The 16,926-nt window shown below is 38.1% G+C and overlaps 2 protein-coding genes across 4 annotated transcripts in view; one reads left to right on the forward strand and one right to left on the reverse strand.

Annotated features, from left to right (window-relative positions):
• Nucleotides 1–2,831, forward strand: part of LOC139762680 (uncharacterized) — a 168,236-nt gene extending 165,405 nt beyond the window's left edge. Inside the window, exon 8 of the mRNA XM_071687638.1 lies at nt 2,708–2,831. Coding sequence (XP_071543739.1) covers nt 2,708–2,738 — 31 coding nt within the window. The 3' untranslated portion in view covers nt 2,739–2,831. The remainder of the gene's footprint in view (nt 1–2,707) is intronic.
• Nucleotides 2,832–6,132: 3,301 nt separating this feature from the next.
• LOC139762681 (GTP-binding protein 2) overlaps nt 6,133–16,926 on the reverse strand; it is an 86,646-nt gene continuing 75,852 nt past the window's right edge. For 2 of the 3 annotated variants that reach the window (XM_071687640.1, XM_071687641.1), the window contains one exon: nt 6,133–8,385. In XM_071687640.1, the coding sequence (XP_071543741.1) occupies nt 8,092–8,385 (294 nt within the window). In that variant the 3' untranslated portion in view covers nt 6,133–8,091. The remainder of the gene's footprint in view (nt 8,386–16,926) is intronic. The other variant, XM_071687639.1, reaches the window with a different exon arrangement.

Here is a 16,926-nt window from a genome sequence, read left to right on the forward strand (position 1 = left end):
ACATTCCAACAAAATATTAAGGTAAGGTTATTGTGTTTAGGAAATACAGCGTGATTAAAACTTTAGGGGACCAAGTAGTGACCCTACTATTGTTCACAAGGTGAACCCTGGGTGTGGTGACTGGTAGCAACTAGTCCATAAATGTTAACCAGCAATTTCAATGTGATACTGCATTTAGCGGTTCATTCTTTCTTATTTTTGTTCATAAATGATTGTTTCATAATATCATGTGCACTAACATGGTAAAGATATTATTATTATTATTTTTTTTTCATACTATTCACCATTTCCCGCATCAGCGAGGTAGCGTTAAGAACAGAGGACTGAGCCTCTGAGAAACATCCTCACCCGGCCCCCTTCTCTGTTCCTTCCTTTGGAAAAAAAAAAAAAAATGAATGATTGAATAATAATTCCATTCTCCACAATCAGCACAGTCATCATAATGTAAACATTACATAATAATATAGTGAGTTTAGAGCATTTTTTTACTTTCATTTTCTCCACTAAATATGGTAATATGTTATTTATTCTTGTATCTGAGAGACATCATGATGCAAAAAATGGATTTTTGGTGAAGTTTTAAAGTGAATGACTTGTATAGCATCAATACTCAATTTTTTTTTCTTTCTTACACAATATGCAACACAAATGAAAGCATAAGTTTTATGAATGAAACTGTACGCATCAACAGAATGCCAGAGTGTTAACTAACGATTATCAGTTCTCCACTTTAATAATATGATTGCTCCTTTGCATTACAAGCAGGATAATAATTTAAAAAGTTTTTCTAAAGTGGAATTTGAATCATCTTATTGATTAGTCACCTAATTTTACCAGCTCCTACATGAGTTCTTCCTTGGAGCTATTATAGTCCCATTCATGACTTTGATATATTTGGTTACAGTATAAGGTAGATTCCTCCAGAGATATGTACCAATGAAAGTACATGCGACAAGGTTGTAGCTAATGCAGTAAGTATGCATGTATATATGTATGTATGAAATAATGAATTAAGATGATTCAAAGCTCGTGTGTCTGACGCCAGATAACTGTTGGTCTCTTCATGTTAAAATGGTATGACTAGATGGAATGAAGAAATAAATGAGGGGAGGCATGAAAATGTGGTATGGCAGGGAATGCAAAAGGAACAAATTGTGGAGAGTGAAATGTAATATTTTAGGTTAGTTTGGGCATGTAGAAAGAATGCAAGATGAGGAGTTTACAAGGAGTGTGTATGATAGTACTATTAAAGGGTTTGGTGTGAGAGGAAAACCACCTCTGACTTGGGAAAATACAGTGGAAGGATACTGGAGGGATAGAGATGGTGGAAGAATGTGTGAAATTCTGTAATCGAGGGAGACATGCATGGATAAGTTTAGACTTTTGCCAAGGCCATCCCTTGATGGGAGTTCCTGGAGGGAATGTTTGTCAGAAATATGAATAGGTAGATAGACAGAGAATACAGGTAATAATGGCTCGAGTTGGTGATGAAGGAGTAAGTGATTTGTTAAGCCTTCCAAAATATATTTATCCACTTCGTATAAGATACTTATGTTTGCCGACGTATTTGGCCATTATATTACATATTTCAATGTTTCGACTAAGGTAGAGTTCACTTAAGTGGCACATTAAAAAGGTGAAAACTTGAGTTAATTATATGGTAACCATTAGTGGCAGTAGTATAAGAATCTAATATTATTTTTCTCTGATAACTATGCTTAACTACTTTGCAAGTCAAACAAAAATATACCCGAGTAGTTGATCTAGGAGGTTCCTACAGAACAGTGGTGGACAGGGTAATATTTTGTGAAAATGATAGTCAAGATTTAGGATACAAATTTTAGAGAGATAATTCTTTTTCATTGGTACTGTTAATCGAGCAAAATAATGTTAGATTCTTATACTCTAGCTTGAAAGGAAGTCTTAGTGTTCATATTGTTAATGTGATGCATAAGTGAGATCTACCCAACTTGAAACATTAACATGCATAATATAATGGCCAAATACATCAGCAAACATTAATATCTTATACTGGAGTGAATAATTTTTGGAAGGCTTAACAAATAATTTACTCCATCCACTCCTCCACAACCAACCTCAAGCCCTTATCTCCAGCATTCTCTGTCCATCTACTTATCTATAAATCTGACACCTCCAGAAACTTCCATCTACAGGGTGGCCATGGGAAAAGTCTAAACTTATCCATGTTGTCTGTCGCTCACACTATTCCATGCATTCTTCCACCATTTCTTACCCTCCAGTACTCTTCCACTCTATTTCCCCATGTCAAAGATGGTCTCATACGAACCCCTTTGATTGTATTATCATACTGGGTATATTTTTGTTTGATTCACAAAAACAACTGTGTAGAAAGCAAATTCATCGAGGCCAAAAATATCCTGGTTTCAGACACATTCTTAGCTTTATGTGTCTGACAACACAGCTGTTACAATTCTGCTGAGGAAAGGTTTACTTTGTTGGAATAGTTGAGCTGCTCTAACTAAACGTGATTTTGCAGCTTATCTTTTCTCATGAATGACTGTCAGTCTTGACAACTGCAACTGGCTTCTAATTAACATAAATTTTTTTTCTGATGTAATTATTACATCATCAGATACTCATGAAGGCAGATTACGTTTTATGATGGTGCATGATAAAGTGTTCCGTTGTGCTCAAGTCAATAATCACTCATCAATGTCTTTCGCAGAATAAGTAACAAGCTGCACTCAAGCATCTGAGTGATAATGATGATAAATGGAAATTATCATTACAAGTTGGGAAGTAATCTTGACTTGGTAATAGTACTGTGGGTTGCTGCCAGCTCCACAGCAACTTTCAAAGCAGTGCTCCAACAGGAATGATTTTTTTCGCCTCGTAATAAAAACATTGATTCCATTCAGGTATGTGTTATACATCTTTCATAATATAAGACAGTATTTCTTGGATATTTTTTAAAAAAGACAAGATTGAATAACATCATAAAGTTTTAGCCCAGCTTATTTCATGAAGCTAATGTATACGAGAGCCTTATCCTTTCACCTTGCTGGTTAAAATACTTTCCTATTTTAGAAGGTTAGGCAGATCTTAATGTTTCCCAAATGTACTATCTGAATAACTTAAAAGTTGGATGGAAGGCTTAGAAGTCACTTTACATAATCATTTAACCCTTTCAGGTTGATTCTTACAATATGTATGTGTCTAGTGTCAACCTCATTTCTGAACTGATAATCAAAAACATGAGCCTCTGCAAGCACTGTGCTAGACTTGCCCTCTGCCTGTTAAGGGTGAGGCACCAAAGGCTAAGATGCGGCACTGGAGTTCACTAGTTATGAAGACTATTGCCAAGGCCAATTCCTTGTGGGAGTTCAAGTTGGGAACTAGCACCAGATAGAGAGATACAGATAAACAAAATCATTAAGGCTGAGTTACCCAGACATAACAGAGGGGAAAAGACTGCTTTCTTACCCATTCAGGCCCATGTATTACTATGCAGTGTACAAGAAATGTTTATACATGGTTTGAATAATGAAAACAGTTATCATATTTATATACGTCAAGGAACCAGGAGTGAATCTGAATATAATGTTAGGGAAGACTCAATTTACAAATACAAGGAGTCAAGTTAGAGTGAGAATTATGCAATGATGTTGCTTGCTAAAATCCATCATCTGTTGAAGATGACTCACAGAAACTGCCATCCCAAAAGGGTTAATCAACCACTATAGTTACTGAAAATGTTTACATCTCGACTTATAAAATTTCCTATCTAGAAAACTTGAAGCTCTAGATCATATAATAAATACTTTCAAAGAGCAATTCTGTTTCACAGTTCTTTTGTAATGAGTAGTTAAACAAGAGAAATGCACATATCATAAAGGGACACCAGTTTTGTGATTAATGCCACAAGTGCATGCCTGTATGCACCTGATCTATCCCTATGAGAACATAATTAATGAGAAAGATCCAAAATGCCTCTTATGAAATGCTGAAGACTGATGATACTGAGAACTATTGTATTTGCCAAAGAGTAGGGACATACAGTAGTTGCTGAACAGCTGGAACTAGTGCATCTAGTTGGAACAATTTTATAAACATTCATCAATGAACGTTTTGGCAAGTTGACTCGCAAAGTAAATCATTCAGATACAAAATTAAAAACTACATGGCTGCTGAAGAGGTTCATTATTGCAAAAAGTTGATGAACTCCCTATCTTAGCTGTTTTGAAAAAAGGATGAGTATCTATCTTCTCACAGCTATTCAGAAAAGGGAATAATGGGTAAAAAAAAAAATAAATGTTCCATTAATGGCTAAGCTTGTGGTTACAAAACATCTGTACTTCATTATATGACCCAAACATCTAATCAGCTGTAAGATATAATGCTGCTTATACAATACTGTTTTCTGCTTGATGGTAATCATAACATAATTTATATAATGAATCTATTTAGCAAAAAATGAATGACGAGAAAACTAAACGTCTTAATGAACAGGTGCAAAAGAACATAACCCTTCTTGAAGTCAACCCAAATTGCTGAACAGCTTAGACATTCACCTAGCTCTTTCCTTTTCCCTCCAGGAAGCTTTATTTATAAAACAGGAATGAACCAAAGTATATTTTGAGTTAGATGCCAGCATGTATCAAATTGTAAATCTCATACTTCCGATGAGCCAGATATTTATCTCCGAAAATCATTACAACTCGGCACAAGATCTGTTGAAATGTTTAATTTTTGATACAGTCTATGACAAGTCTTTTCATACTCTGCCAATTTTCAGACCAACAAAATATGAACTCTTGTAGGTGGTGTTCCTAACCTGACAAAGAGATTTTGGGATAAGAGCGTCAGCAACTTAATACGAAAGCAATTCAGATCAGTTTGTCTGAAGTAACCATTTTTGTAAAGCTGAAACAGATTGAAGAATAAAATGCAAACCTACAATCAGCATAGGCCTTATGAAAATATATCATATCTCAGTTTAATGCAAAGTTCAAAAGTAATATCTGAAAACAAACTTAAATGCAGCAATACATGCACAGATGAAGACTCTTCATAGAATAATCAATTACAGAGGAATACAAACAAGATCTTAAAGTACTTGTTGTCCTAACTTCTAGTTTTTGTGAAGATAAAGACTGATTCACCACGCAGTATGTTATGAATATACATTTTCAGGTATTCCAATATTTACAAAATATACAGCTTCAAATTCAAAATCATACAATCACTGCCACTATTCAGCACCCTATGGTTTTGTTTTCCCATGATGACATGTGACATTCAAGTGATAACAATAAATTATACCAAGATTTCCTTCATGTAACAGCACCCTTTCTTGTTTCTGGATATCAAATGAATGATTGCAGTGTAAAAAGAACATCAAACATGTAGAAAATATTGGCTTATCTAGCAAGATTTGAGATATTTTCACTATACATTAGCTGGACAATCTTGGCTGCTGATATTTAGACCAGTTTAACTGTAATATCCACAAAACAACTGGTCAAGACCTGATAATGGCACTTTAGAAGTATCAAGAGGCACTCACAAAGGGATTGGGTGCTGTGATAGGGAATTACAAAAAGAACTCTCAAGTGGACATGTGTCAAACCTATTCACCAGAAGCATCAAATGGTACTCTTTGCTGTTCTTCCTCAAGTTAACATCAAGCCGCAAAACTTCAGAGGCAATCATCTCTCGTAATGCTTGTCATTACATGGGACAATACAGAATGCTTTTGCCTTACTCAGATTGTCAAAAATATGAGATGCATCAGGATAGCACCCCATCATCCCCCTGACAATGGTGGAAAAAAAGATGTGAACAAACCTTTAAGGTAGCACATACAGCAAGTTGGAGCTCTATGTGGCTACTTCCTTATATAGCACAGGAATAACACCATTGATAACTTTCAAGAATGATCTTTAATGCACTTCTCCTGACGTTGCTTAAGAAGGGGACTGGATCTGGTGCATCCATGCAGCAGCTTTGCAGCTGGTAAGAAAATTGCAAAAACTACAAGAGTTTTAAATGGTTGCATAAGTTTGTGGCATATTTTGTCCTTGCACTTCACAGGAACAGTTTGTTCGGAGAAACTTTTGATTAAAGAGACTCACTAATGCTGTTGTTTGCTTTTTTCTTTCTCTTAATTTATGACAAAAAATCTCAAGTCCTTCCAAGTCCGAAAATAAGTTTCTACATATTTGTCATAGGGTGCCATAGGACCAATCAATGAGCAACTTACTTCAGCCAAACTTAAGAATTTATGCTTCTTGAATTGTCACTATGCACTCTGGGAGTACCTATGTTAACACTCAGAAACATGTGAGGATGCTCTTGAATGAAGAAAACCTTGTTACATTCAATCCTGTAACCGGAATGTTGTATATAAGAAATGGAAGATGAAATGCTTGACTGCTAAATGGTAGTGTATGTACTTGGTGTTAATACCTGCACTTACAAACTGAGAAATGTGGGTTCAAAACCCAACCCTGCAAATTATGCAGAATAAGAAACAGGTGCTCTGTAACAGTGGAAGATGGCAAATGCAAGTGTTTGCTGTGGCTGTTTTGTCTATTTTGTTTACAAGCAATAATCAACTGTTTGCTGGGTAAAGTCCAATATACATCATTCACCAAGGTATTAGACATTTTAAAAATATGATAAATGATACAAAAACAAGCACTTTTCCCACATAATGCTTAGAACATAAATTCCTTCATTCAACAATGAAATAACTTTGCTACTTCAAATGAAAATTTTGAGATCCACTTGATATCTCAATGGGATCAGGATTATTCTTTGGCAAAAGAGGGTGAAATTGTTTTATGATGGCACAGTGGAAGCAAAACCACTCAGCAGGATCAATGCAAGTAAACAGTATGGCTCAGGACAACTAGTTAGGAGAGAGGGGCTGAGATCACTCTGAGGTGATACTCTGCAAGGTTAGAGAAAGGCTGCACATACTGTGAAACCATATTGGAATGGGAATCACTTAGAAGATACAGTAAGGCTGCACATATTGTGAAACTACATTAGAACAGGAATCACTTCGAGGACACAGCAGAGTTGGGATGTATTGTGGTTTGAGGTCAAATTAGGAGATACAGCACAGCAAGAACACTCTGGGACTGCAATAGAGCTAATATAATTCTCTGAAAGAATAATGAGCCAGAGGTCACTATGTGTGGACATTCTGGAGCTTGGGCAATTCTCTGATGTACTGGAAGAGGGATCATTGTGGAAACAGTGATGCAACTCTATGGGAACATGAATGTTGGAATAAACGTGGGAAACTGGTGGAGCTTAAACCTGTGCAAGGGGCAGCATGAAGCCAGGATCATGATGGAGACAGTGGAATGGAAAGAGAAAGGAGTTCGGATAATTCTCTATGAGACGTGCAAATGGGACTAAACCTGATAAGTAACAAAGAGCAAAATGTGAGTACAAACAAGCAAAGCCTACAACTTGGTACTGTGCACAGTGTCCATACATTGTAAGCACTCCTTAACAGAAGGGATGTAGCCTGTACTGAATATCTACTACACTCACTGGCCATGTTTTCTGGATATTATGGGTTACCATCACTCAAGCTCAGTAAGGTACCATCACCTTACCAAACAACCTTTTTGACACTGTGGCTTGTCTGAAGTATACATTTGATTGGTCTATAAATGACTGGGTTCGGACATAATCCTTGACCAAAATACTCAGTCAATGTCTACTGTGTCACTCCACTGTAGACAAATCCACAGGGTAATGCTTGTGGTGTACAGGCACTACTGTATTTCACTAAATTATGTATAGAAGCCAATGTCCAGTACATTCTTACTCTCTAGATAATTTCTGAGAAATGCACTGAGTAATGGTTAACTGATTAAACACAAAATTAATGTTCACCCATTCAAAAGAAGCTACCAGTTCTCTCTTGAGTATTCAATCTCTATTCCACATATCTGAGGTACTCATTAAACTAAAGAAGACCTTTTTTTCAAAACTTTCAGAAAAACAGTTCTCTGTATTATGCCTGTAAAACACTTCACATACTATTTACACTTACAAATATAATCACCACGTTGTACCATAATCAGCTTATCTTAAAAGACCATTATATATGTCAACATTATCTGGTTCCTCCTCAAATACTTGTATTACTTTACCAATTCCTTTTGTTGATCCTTGCCGAAAAAGTAATCTTGCACCATTCTGGACTAATTCTGGTTGTCGGAGGAAGCGGAATATCACTGAGCCCCTGTCGTTTGTGTGTAGCCCACGGGATCCCAGAATTCCCTCAACAACAGCTGTCTGCCGAATATTTCCTATGTGTAGCGTTGCTTGGAATCCACGACATATGCTGCTTGAGTGATGAAGAACTTGTGTTCTGGCCTGAAAATATACAAATTAAAGAGATATTTTGCCTGTTTTCCTGGCATTACCTCACTGACGCAGGGGTAGCAATGCTGTTTCCTGTGGAGCAGGGTAGTGGCAGGAATAGATGAAGGCAAGCAAGCAAGTATAAATATGGACATACTTAATATATGTATATGGGCATTCATGAATACATATACGTTTGTATGAGTGGATAGGCTGTTCTTCATCTGTTTCCTGGTGCTACTTCGCTGATGCAGGAAATAGCAATTGTGTATAATAATAATGAAAAAAATTGACGTTGTTGACAGCAGCCACCAAGGGTGGTCCTATTGTCCTAACAGAGGAGCCTTAAAGTGGTGCCCTGATCCATCTCACACCCTCCATGTTCGGATTGATGGTCTTAATTTCTGTTTCATCAAAACAGGACTACAGGGTTAATCCTGCAATCTTCTTACAAGCACCGTAAAACTACTCAAACCTCAATTATATTTTCTATTCTAGCATCTTGCTCGATTTTGCAAGTGCTTCAGATTTTCATGAAACTCTCAATTAATCCTTATGTTGAATTCGTATTTGAAATGAAAAAAAAAAGCATTTCATGAAATTTTGAATTTTAATGACACTTAAACATAATTATATTAACATATACAGAGTGTCCCCAAAAATTTACTCACTTTTTGACACCCTGTAACACTGAACTTGTTTTCTTTCCTCAGATTTGAAAAATGAAAAAAGACCAGTGAGGTATAGGGTGTCTAAAAGTGACCTAAATAAATGTACTCACTTTTTGACACCCTGTAAATCACCAAATTTTTTTTTCAGATTTTTTTTTATATTTTTATTTTGCTTTGTCGCTGTCTCCCGCATTTGCGAGGTAGCGCAAGGAAACAGACGAAAGAAATGGCCCAACCCACCCCCATACACAATGTACACATACACACGCAAATATACATACCTATACATCTCAATGTACACATATATATATACACACACACACATACATATACACCCATGCACACAATTCACACTGTCTGCCCCTATTCATTCCCATCGCCACCTCGCCACACATGGAATACCATCCCCCTCCCCCCTCATGTGTGCGAGGTAGCACTAGGAAAAGACAACAAAAGCCCCATTTGTTCACACTCAGTCTCCAGCTGTCACGCAATAATGCCCGAAACCACAGCTCCCTTTCCACATCCAGGCCCAACACAACTTTCCATGGTTTACCCCAGACGCTTCACATGCCCTGATTCAATCCACTGACAGCACATCAACCCCGGTATACCACATCGATCCAATTCACTCTATTCCTTGCCCGCCTTTCACCCTCCTGCATGTTCAGGCCTCAATCACACAAAATCTTTTTCACTCCATCTTTCCACCTCCAATTTGGTCTCCCACTTCTCCTCGTTCCCTCCACCTCCGACACATATATCCTCTTGGTCAATCTTTCCTCACTCATTCTCTCCATGTGCCCAAACCATTTCAAAACACCCTCTTCTGCTCTCTCAACCACGCTCTTTTTATTTCCACACATCTCTCTTACCCTTACATTACTTACTCGATCAAACCACCTCACACCACACATTGTCCTCAAACATCTCATTTCCAGCACATCCACCCTCCTGTGCACAACTCTATCCATAGCCCATGCCTCGCAACCATACAACATTGTTGGAACCACTATTCCTTCAAACATACCCATTTTTGCTTTCCGAGATAATGTTCTCGACTTCCACACATTCTTCAAGGCTCCCAGGATTTTCGCCCCCTCCCCCACCCTATGATTCACTTCCGCTTCCATGGTTCCATCCGCTGCCAGATCCACTCCCAGATATCTAAAACACTTTACTTCCTCCAGTTTTTCTCCATTCAAACTTACCTCCCAATTGACTTGACCCTCAACCCTACTGTACCTAATAACCTTGCTCTTATTCACATTTACTCTTAACTTTCTTCTTTCACACACTTTACCAAACTCAGTCACCAGCTTCTGCAGTTTCTCACATGAATCAGCCACCAGTGCTGTATCATCAGCGAACAACAACTGACTCACTTCCCAAGCTCTCTCATCCACAACAGACTTCATACTTGCCCCTCTTTCCAAAACTCTTGCATTCACCTCCCTAACAACCCCATCCATAAACAAATTAAACAACCATGGAGACATCACACACCCCTGCCGCAAACCTACATTCACTGAGAACCAATCACTTTCCTCTCTTCATACACGTACACATGCCTTACATCCTCGATAAAAACTTTTCACTGCTTCTAACAACTTGCCTCCCACACCATATATTCTTAATACCTTCCACAGAGCATCTCTATCAACTCTATCATATGCCTTCTCCAGATCCATAAATGCTACATACAAATCCATTTGCTTTTCTAAGTATTTCTCACATACATTCTTCAAAGCAAACACCTGATCCACACATCCTCTACCACTTCTGAAACCACACTGCTCTTCCCCAATCTGATGCTCTGTACATGCCTTCACCCTCTCAATCAATACCCTCCCATATAATTTACCAGGAATACTCAACAAACTTATACCTTTGTAATTTGAGCACTCACTCTTATCCCCTTTGCCTTTGTACAATGGCACTATGCACGCATTCCGCCAATCCTCAGGCACCTCACCATGAGTCATACATACATTAAATAACCTTACCAACCAGTCAACAATACAGTCACTCCCTTTTTTAATAAATTCCACTGCAATACCATCCAAACCTGCTGCCTTGCCGGCTTTCATCTTCCGCAAAGCTTTTACTACCTCTTCTCTGTTTACCAAATCATTTTCCCTAACCCTCTCACTTTGCACACCACCTCGACCAAAACACCCTATATCTGCCACTCTATCATCAAACACATTCAAAAAACCTTCAAAATACTAAATCCATCTCTTTCTCACATCACCACTACTTGTTATCACCTCCCCATTTGTGCCCTTCACTGAAGTTCCCATTTGCTTTTTTCTTTGAAAAAGAAAAAAATTCAGAGGTATAGGGTGTCAAAAAGTGAGCACATTTTTTTTGGGACACCCTGTATGTGCAAATCACTTAACTAATTAGCCTAGAATTGTTTTTGGCCACAGACTCACACTCAAAATACTTAATGACTCCTATGGTGAGATTTTAAAGAAAACAGTTTTTCTAAAAAAATTAATTTTGCAAATGCTACAGATTTTCATGAAAATCTCAATAAAGATGTTAATCATTATGGTGAATAGGTACTTGACATTAAAATACAGTATTTCATGAAATTGTTGACGTTAATGACACTTGGGTTAAATATATAAACATTCATATGCTACTTACTTGACTGTTTATCCTATAGTTAAATTTCTGGTCAGAGATTCACATTCAGCACACTTAAAAGCACATATGATGAGATTTAAAAAAAAGTTAAACAAAAATGCATTCAGCTCAATTTTGTAAGTTCTTCAAATTTTCCTGAAAATCTCAATATAGATGATAATCCTTCTGCTGAATACGTATTTGAAGTCAAAATGTGGTATTTCATGAAATTTTCAATGTTGATGACACTTGGGATAAATATATTGGCATTCGTATGGTAATTACTTGATTAATTAGCCTAGCAATGCTGTTTCCTGTGGAGCAGGGTAGTGGCAGGAATAGATGAAGGCAAGCAAGCAAGTATAAATATGGACATACTTAATATATGTATATGGGCATTCATGAATACATATACGTTTGTATGAGTGGATAGGCTGTTCTTCATCTGTTTCCTGGTGCTACTTCGCTGATGCAGGAAATAGCAATTGTGTATAATAATAATGAAAAAAATTGATGTTGTTGACAGCAGCCACCAAGGGTGGTCCTATTGTCCTAACAGAGGAGCCTTAAAGTGGTGCCCTGATCCATCTCACACCCTCCATGTTCGGATTGATGGTCTTAATTTCTGTTTCATCAAAACAGGACTACAGGGTTAATCCTGCAATCTTCTTACAAGCACCGTAAAACTACTCAAACCTCAATTATATTTTCTATTCTAGCATTTTGCTCGATTTTGCAAGTGCTTCAGATTTTCATGAAACTCTCAATTAATCCTTGTGTTGAATTTGTATTTGAAATGAAAAAAAAAAGCATTTCATGAAATTTTGAATTTTAATGACACTTAAACATAATTATATTAACATATACAGAGTGTCCCCAAAAATTTACTCACTTTTTGACACCCTGTAACACTGAACTTGTTTTCTTTCCTCAGATTTGAAAAATGAAAAAAGACCAGTGAGGTATAGGGTGTCTAAAAGTGACCTAAATAAATGTACTCACTTTTTGACACCCTGTAACTCACCAAATTTTTTTTTCAGATTTTTTTTTATATTTTTATTTTGCTTTGTCGCTGTCTCCCGCATTTGCGAGGTAGCGCAAGGAAACAGACGAAAGAAATGGCTCAACCCACCCCCATACACAATGTACACACACACACGCCCACACACGCAAATATACATACCTATACATCTCAATGTACACATATATATATATACACACACACACACACACATATACACCCATGCACACAATTCACACTGTCTGCCCCTATTCATTCCCATTGCCACCTCGCCACACATGGAATACCATCCCCCTCCCCCCTCATGTGTGCGAGGTAGCACTAGGAAAAGACAACAAAGGCCCCATTTGTTCACACTCAGTCTCCAGCTGTCACGCAATAATGCCCGAAACCACAGCTCCCTTTCCACATCCAGGCCCAACACAACTTTCCATGGTTTACCCCAGACGCTTCACATGCCCTGATTCAATCCACTGACAGCACATCAACCCCGGTATACCACATCGATCCAATTCACTCTATTCCTTGCCCGCCTTTCACCCTCCTGCATGTTCAGGCCTCGATCACACAAAATCTTTTTCACTCCATCTTTCCACCTCCAATTTGGTCTCCCACTTCTCCTCGTTCCCTCCACCTCCGACACATATATCCTCTTGGTCAATCTTTCCTCACTCATTCTCTCCATGTGCCTAAACCATTTCAAAACACCCTCTTCTGCTCTCTCAACCATGCTCTTTTTATTTCCACACATCTCTCTTACCCTTACATTACTTACTCGATCAAACCACCTCACACCACACATTGTCCTCAAACATCTCATTTCCAGCACATCCACCCTCCTGTGCACAACTCTATCCATAGCCCATGCCTCGCAACCATACAACATTGTTGGAACCACTATTCCTTCAAACATACCCATTTTTGCTTTCCGAGATAATGTTCTCGACTTCCACACATTCTTCAAGGCTCCCAGGATTTTCGCCCCCTCCCCCACCCTATGATTCACTTCCGCTTCCATGGTTCCATCCGCTGCCAGATCCACTCCCAGATATCTAAAACACTTTACTTCCTCCAGTTTTTCTCCATTCAAACTTACCTCCCAATTGACTTGACCCTCAACCCTACTGTACCTAATAACCTTGCTCTTATTCACATTTACTCTTAACTTTCTTCTTTCACACACTTTACCAAACTCAGTCACCAGCTTCTGCAGTTTCTCACATGAATCAGCCACCAGCGCTGTATCATCAGCGAACAACAACTGACTCACTTCCCAAGCTCTCTCATCCACAACAGACTTCATACTTGCCCCTCTTTCCAAAACTCTTGCATTCACCTCCCTAACAACCCCATCCATAAACAAATTAAACAACCATGGAGACATCACACACCCCTGCCGCAAACCTACATTCACTGAGAACCAATCACTTTCCTCTCTTCATACACGTACACATGCCTTACATCCTCGATAAAAACTTTTCACTGCTTCTAACAACTTGCCTCCCACACCATATATTCTTAATACCTTCCACAGAGCATCTCTATCAACTCTATCATATGCCTTCTCCAGATCCATAAATGCTACATACAAATCCATTTGCTTTTCTAAGTATTTCTCACATACATTCTTCAAAGCAAACACCTGATCCACACATCCTCTACCACTTCTGAAACCACACTGCTCTTCCCCAATCTGATGCTCTGTACATGCCTTCACCCTCTCAATCAATACCCTCCCATATAATTTACCAGGAATACTCAACAAACTTATACCTTTGTAATTTGAGCACTCACTCTTATCCCCTTTGCCTTTGTACAATGGCACTATGCACGCATTCCGCCAATCCTCAGGCACCTCACCATGAGTCATACATACATTAAATAACCTTACCAACCAGTCAACAATACAGTCACTCCCTTTTTTAATAAATTCCACTGCAATACCATCCAAACCTGCTGCCTTGCCGGCTTTCATCTTCCGCAAAGCTTTTACTACCTCTTCTCTGTTTACCAAATCATTTTCCCTAACCCTCTCACTTTGCACACCACCTCGACCAAAACACCCTATATCTGCCACTCTATCATCAAACACATTCAAAAAACCTTCAAAATACTAAATCCATCTCTTTCTCACATCACCACTACTTGTTATCACCTCCCCATTTGTGCCCTTCACTGAAGTTCCCATTTGCTTTTTTCTTTGAAAAAGAAAAAAATTCAGAGGTATAGGGTGTCAAAAAGTGAGCACATTTTTTTTGGGACACCCTGTATGTGCAAATCACTTAACTAATTAGCCTAGAATTGTTTTTGGCCACAGACTCACACTCAAAATACTTAATGACTCCTATGGTGAGATGTTAAAGAAAACAGTTTTTCTAAAAAAATTAATTTTGCAAATGCTACAGATTTTCATGAAAATCTCAATAAAGATGTTAATCATTATGGTGAATAGGTACTTGACGTTAAAATACAGTATTTCATGAAATTGTTGACGTTAATGACACTTGGGTTAAATATATAAACATTCATATGCTACTTACTTGACTGTTTATCCTATAGTTAAATTTCTGGTCAGAGATTCACATTCAGCACACTTAAAAGCACATATGATGAGATTTAAAAAAAAGTTAAACAAAAATGCATTCAGCTCAATTTTGTAAGTTCTTCAAATTTTCCTGAAAATCTCAATATAGATGATAATCCTTCTGCTGAATATGTATTTGAAGTCAAAATGTGGTATTTCATGAAATTTTCAATGTCGATGACACTTGGGATAAATATATTGGCATTCGTATGGTAATTACTTGATTAATTAGCCTAGCAATGCTGTTTCCTGTGGAGCAGGGTAGTGGCAGGAATAGATGAAGGCAAGCAAGCAAGTATAAATATGGACATACTTAATATATGTATATGGGCATTCATGAATACATATACGTTTGTATGAGTGGATAGGCTGTTCTTCATCTGTTTCCTGGTGCTACTTCGCTGATGCAGGAAATAGCAATTGTGTATAATAATAATGAAAAAAATTGATGTTGTTGACAGCAGCCACCAAGGGTGGTCCTATTGTCCTAACAGAGGAGCCTTAAAGTGGTGCCCTGATCCATCTCACACCCTCCATGTTCGGATTGATGGTCTTAATTTCTGTTTCATCAAAACAGGACTACAGGGTTAATCCTGCAATCTTCTTACAAGCACCGTAAAACTACTCAAACCTCAATTATATTTTCTATTCTAGCATTTTGCTCGATTTTGCAAGTGCTTCAGATTTTCATGAAACTCTCAATTAATCCTTGTGTTGAATTTGTATTTGAAATGAAAAAAAAAAGCATTTCATGAAATTTTGAATTTTAATGACACTTAAACATAATTATATTAACATATACAGAGTGTCCCCAAAAATTTACTCACTTTTTGACACCCTGTAACACTGAACTTGTTTTCTTTCCTCAGATTTGAAAAATGAAAAAAGACCAGTGAGGTATAGGGTGTCTAAAAGTGACCTAAATAAATGTACTCACTTTTTGACACCCTGTAACTCACCAAATTTTTTTTTCAGATTTTTTTTTATATTTTTATTTTGCTTTGTCGCTGTCTCCCGCATTTGCGAGGTAGCGCAAGGAAACAGACGAAAGAAATGGCTCAACCCACCCCCATACACAATGTACACACACACACGCCCACACACGCAAATATACATACCTATACATCTCAATGTACACATATATATATATACACACACACACACACACATATACACCCATGCACACAATTCACACTGTCTGCCCCTATTCATTCCCATCGCCACCTCGCCACACATGGAATACCATCCCCCTCCCCCCTCATGTGTGCGAGGTAGCACTAGGAAAAGACAACAAAGGCCCCATTTGTTCACACTCAGTCTCCAGCTGTCACGCAATAATGCCCGAAACCACAGCTCCCTTTCCACATCCAGGCCCAACACAACTTTCCATGGTTTACCCCAGACGCTTCACATGCCCTGATTCAATCCACTGACAGCACATCAACCCCGGTATACCACATCGATCCAATTCACTCTATTCCTTGCCCGCCTTTCACCCTCCTGCATGTTCAGGCCTCGATCACACAAAATCTTTTTCACTCCATCTTTCCACCTCCAATTTGGTCTCCCACTTCTCCTCGTTCCCTCCACCTCCGACACATATATCCTCTTGGTCAATCTTTCCTCACTCATTCTCTCCATGT

The sequence above is a fragment of the Panulirus ornatus genome, chromosome 44 (genome assembly GCF_036320965.1).
Source record: "Panulirus ornatus isolate Po-2019 chromosome 44, ASM3632096v1, whole genome shotgun sequence".
In the NCBI taxonomy this organism is placed as follows: Eukaryota; Metazoa; Arthropoda; class Malacostraca; order Decapoda; family Palinuridae; genus Panulirus; species Panulirus ornatus.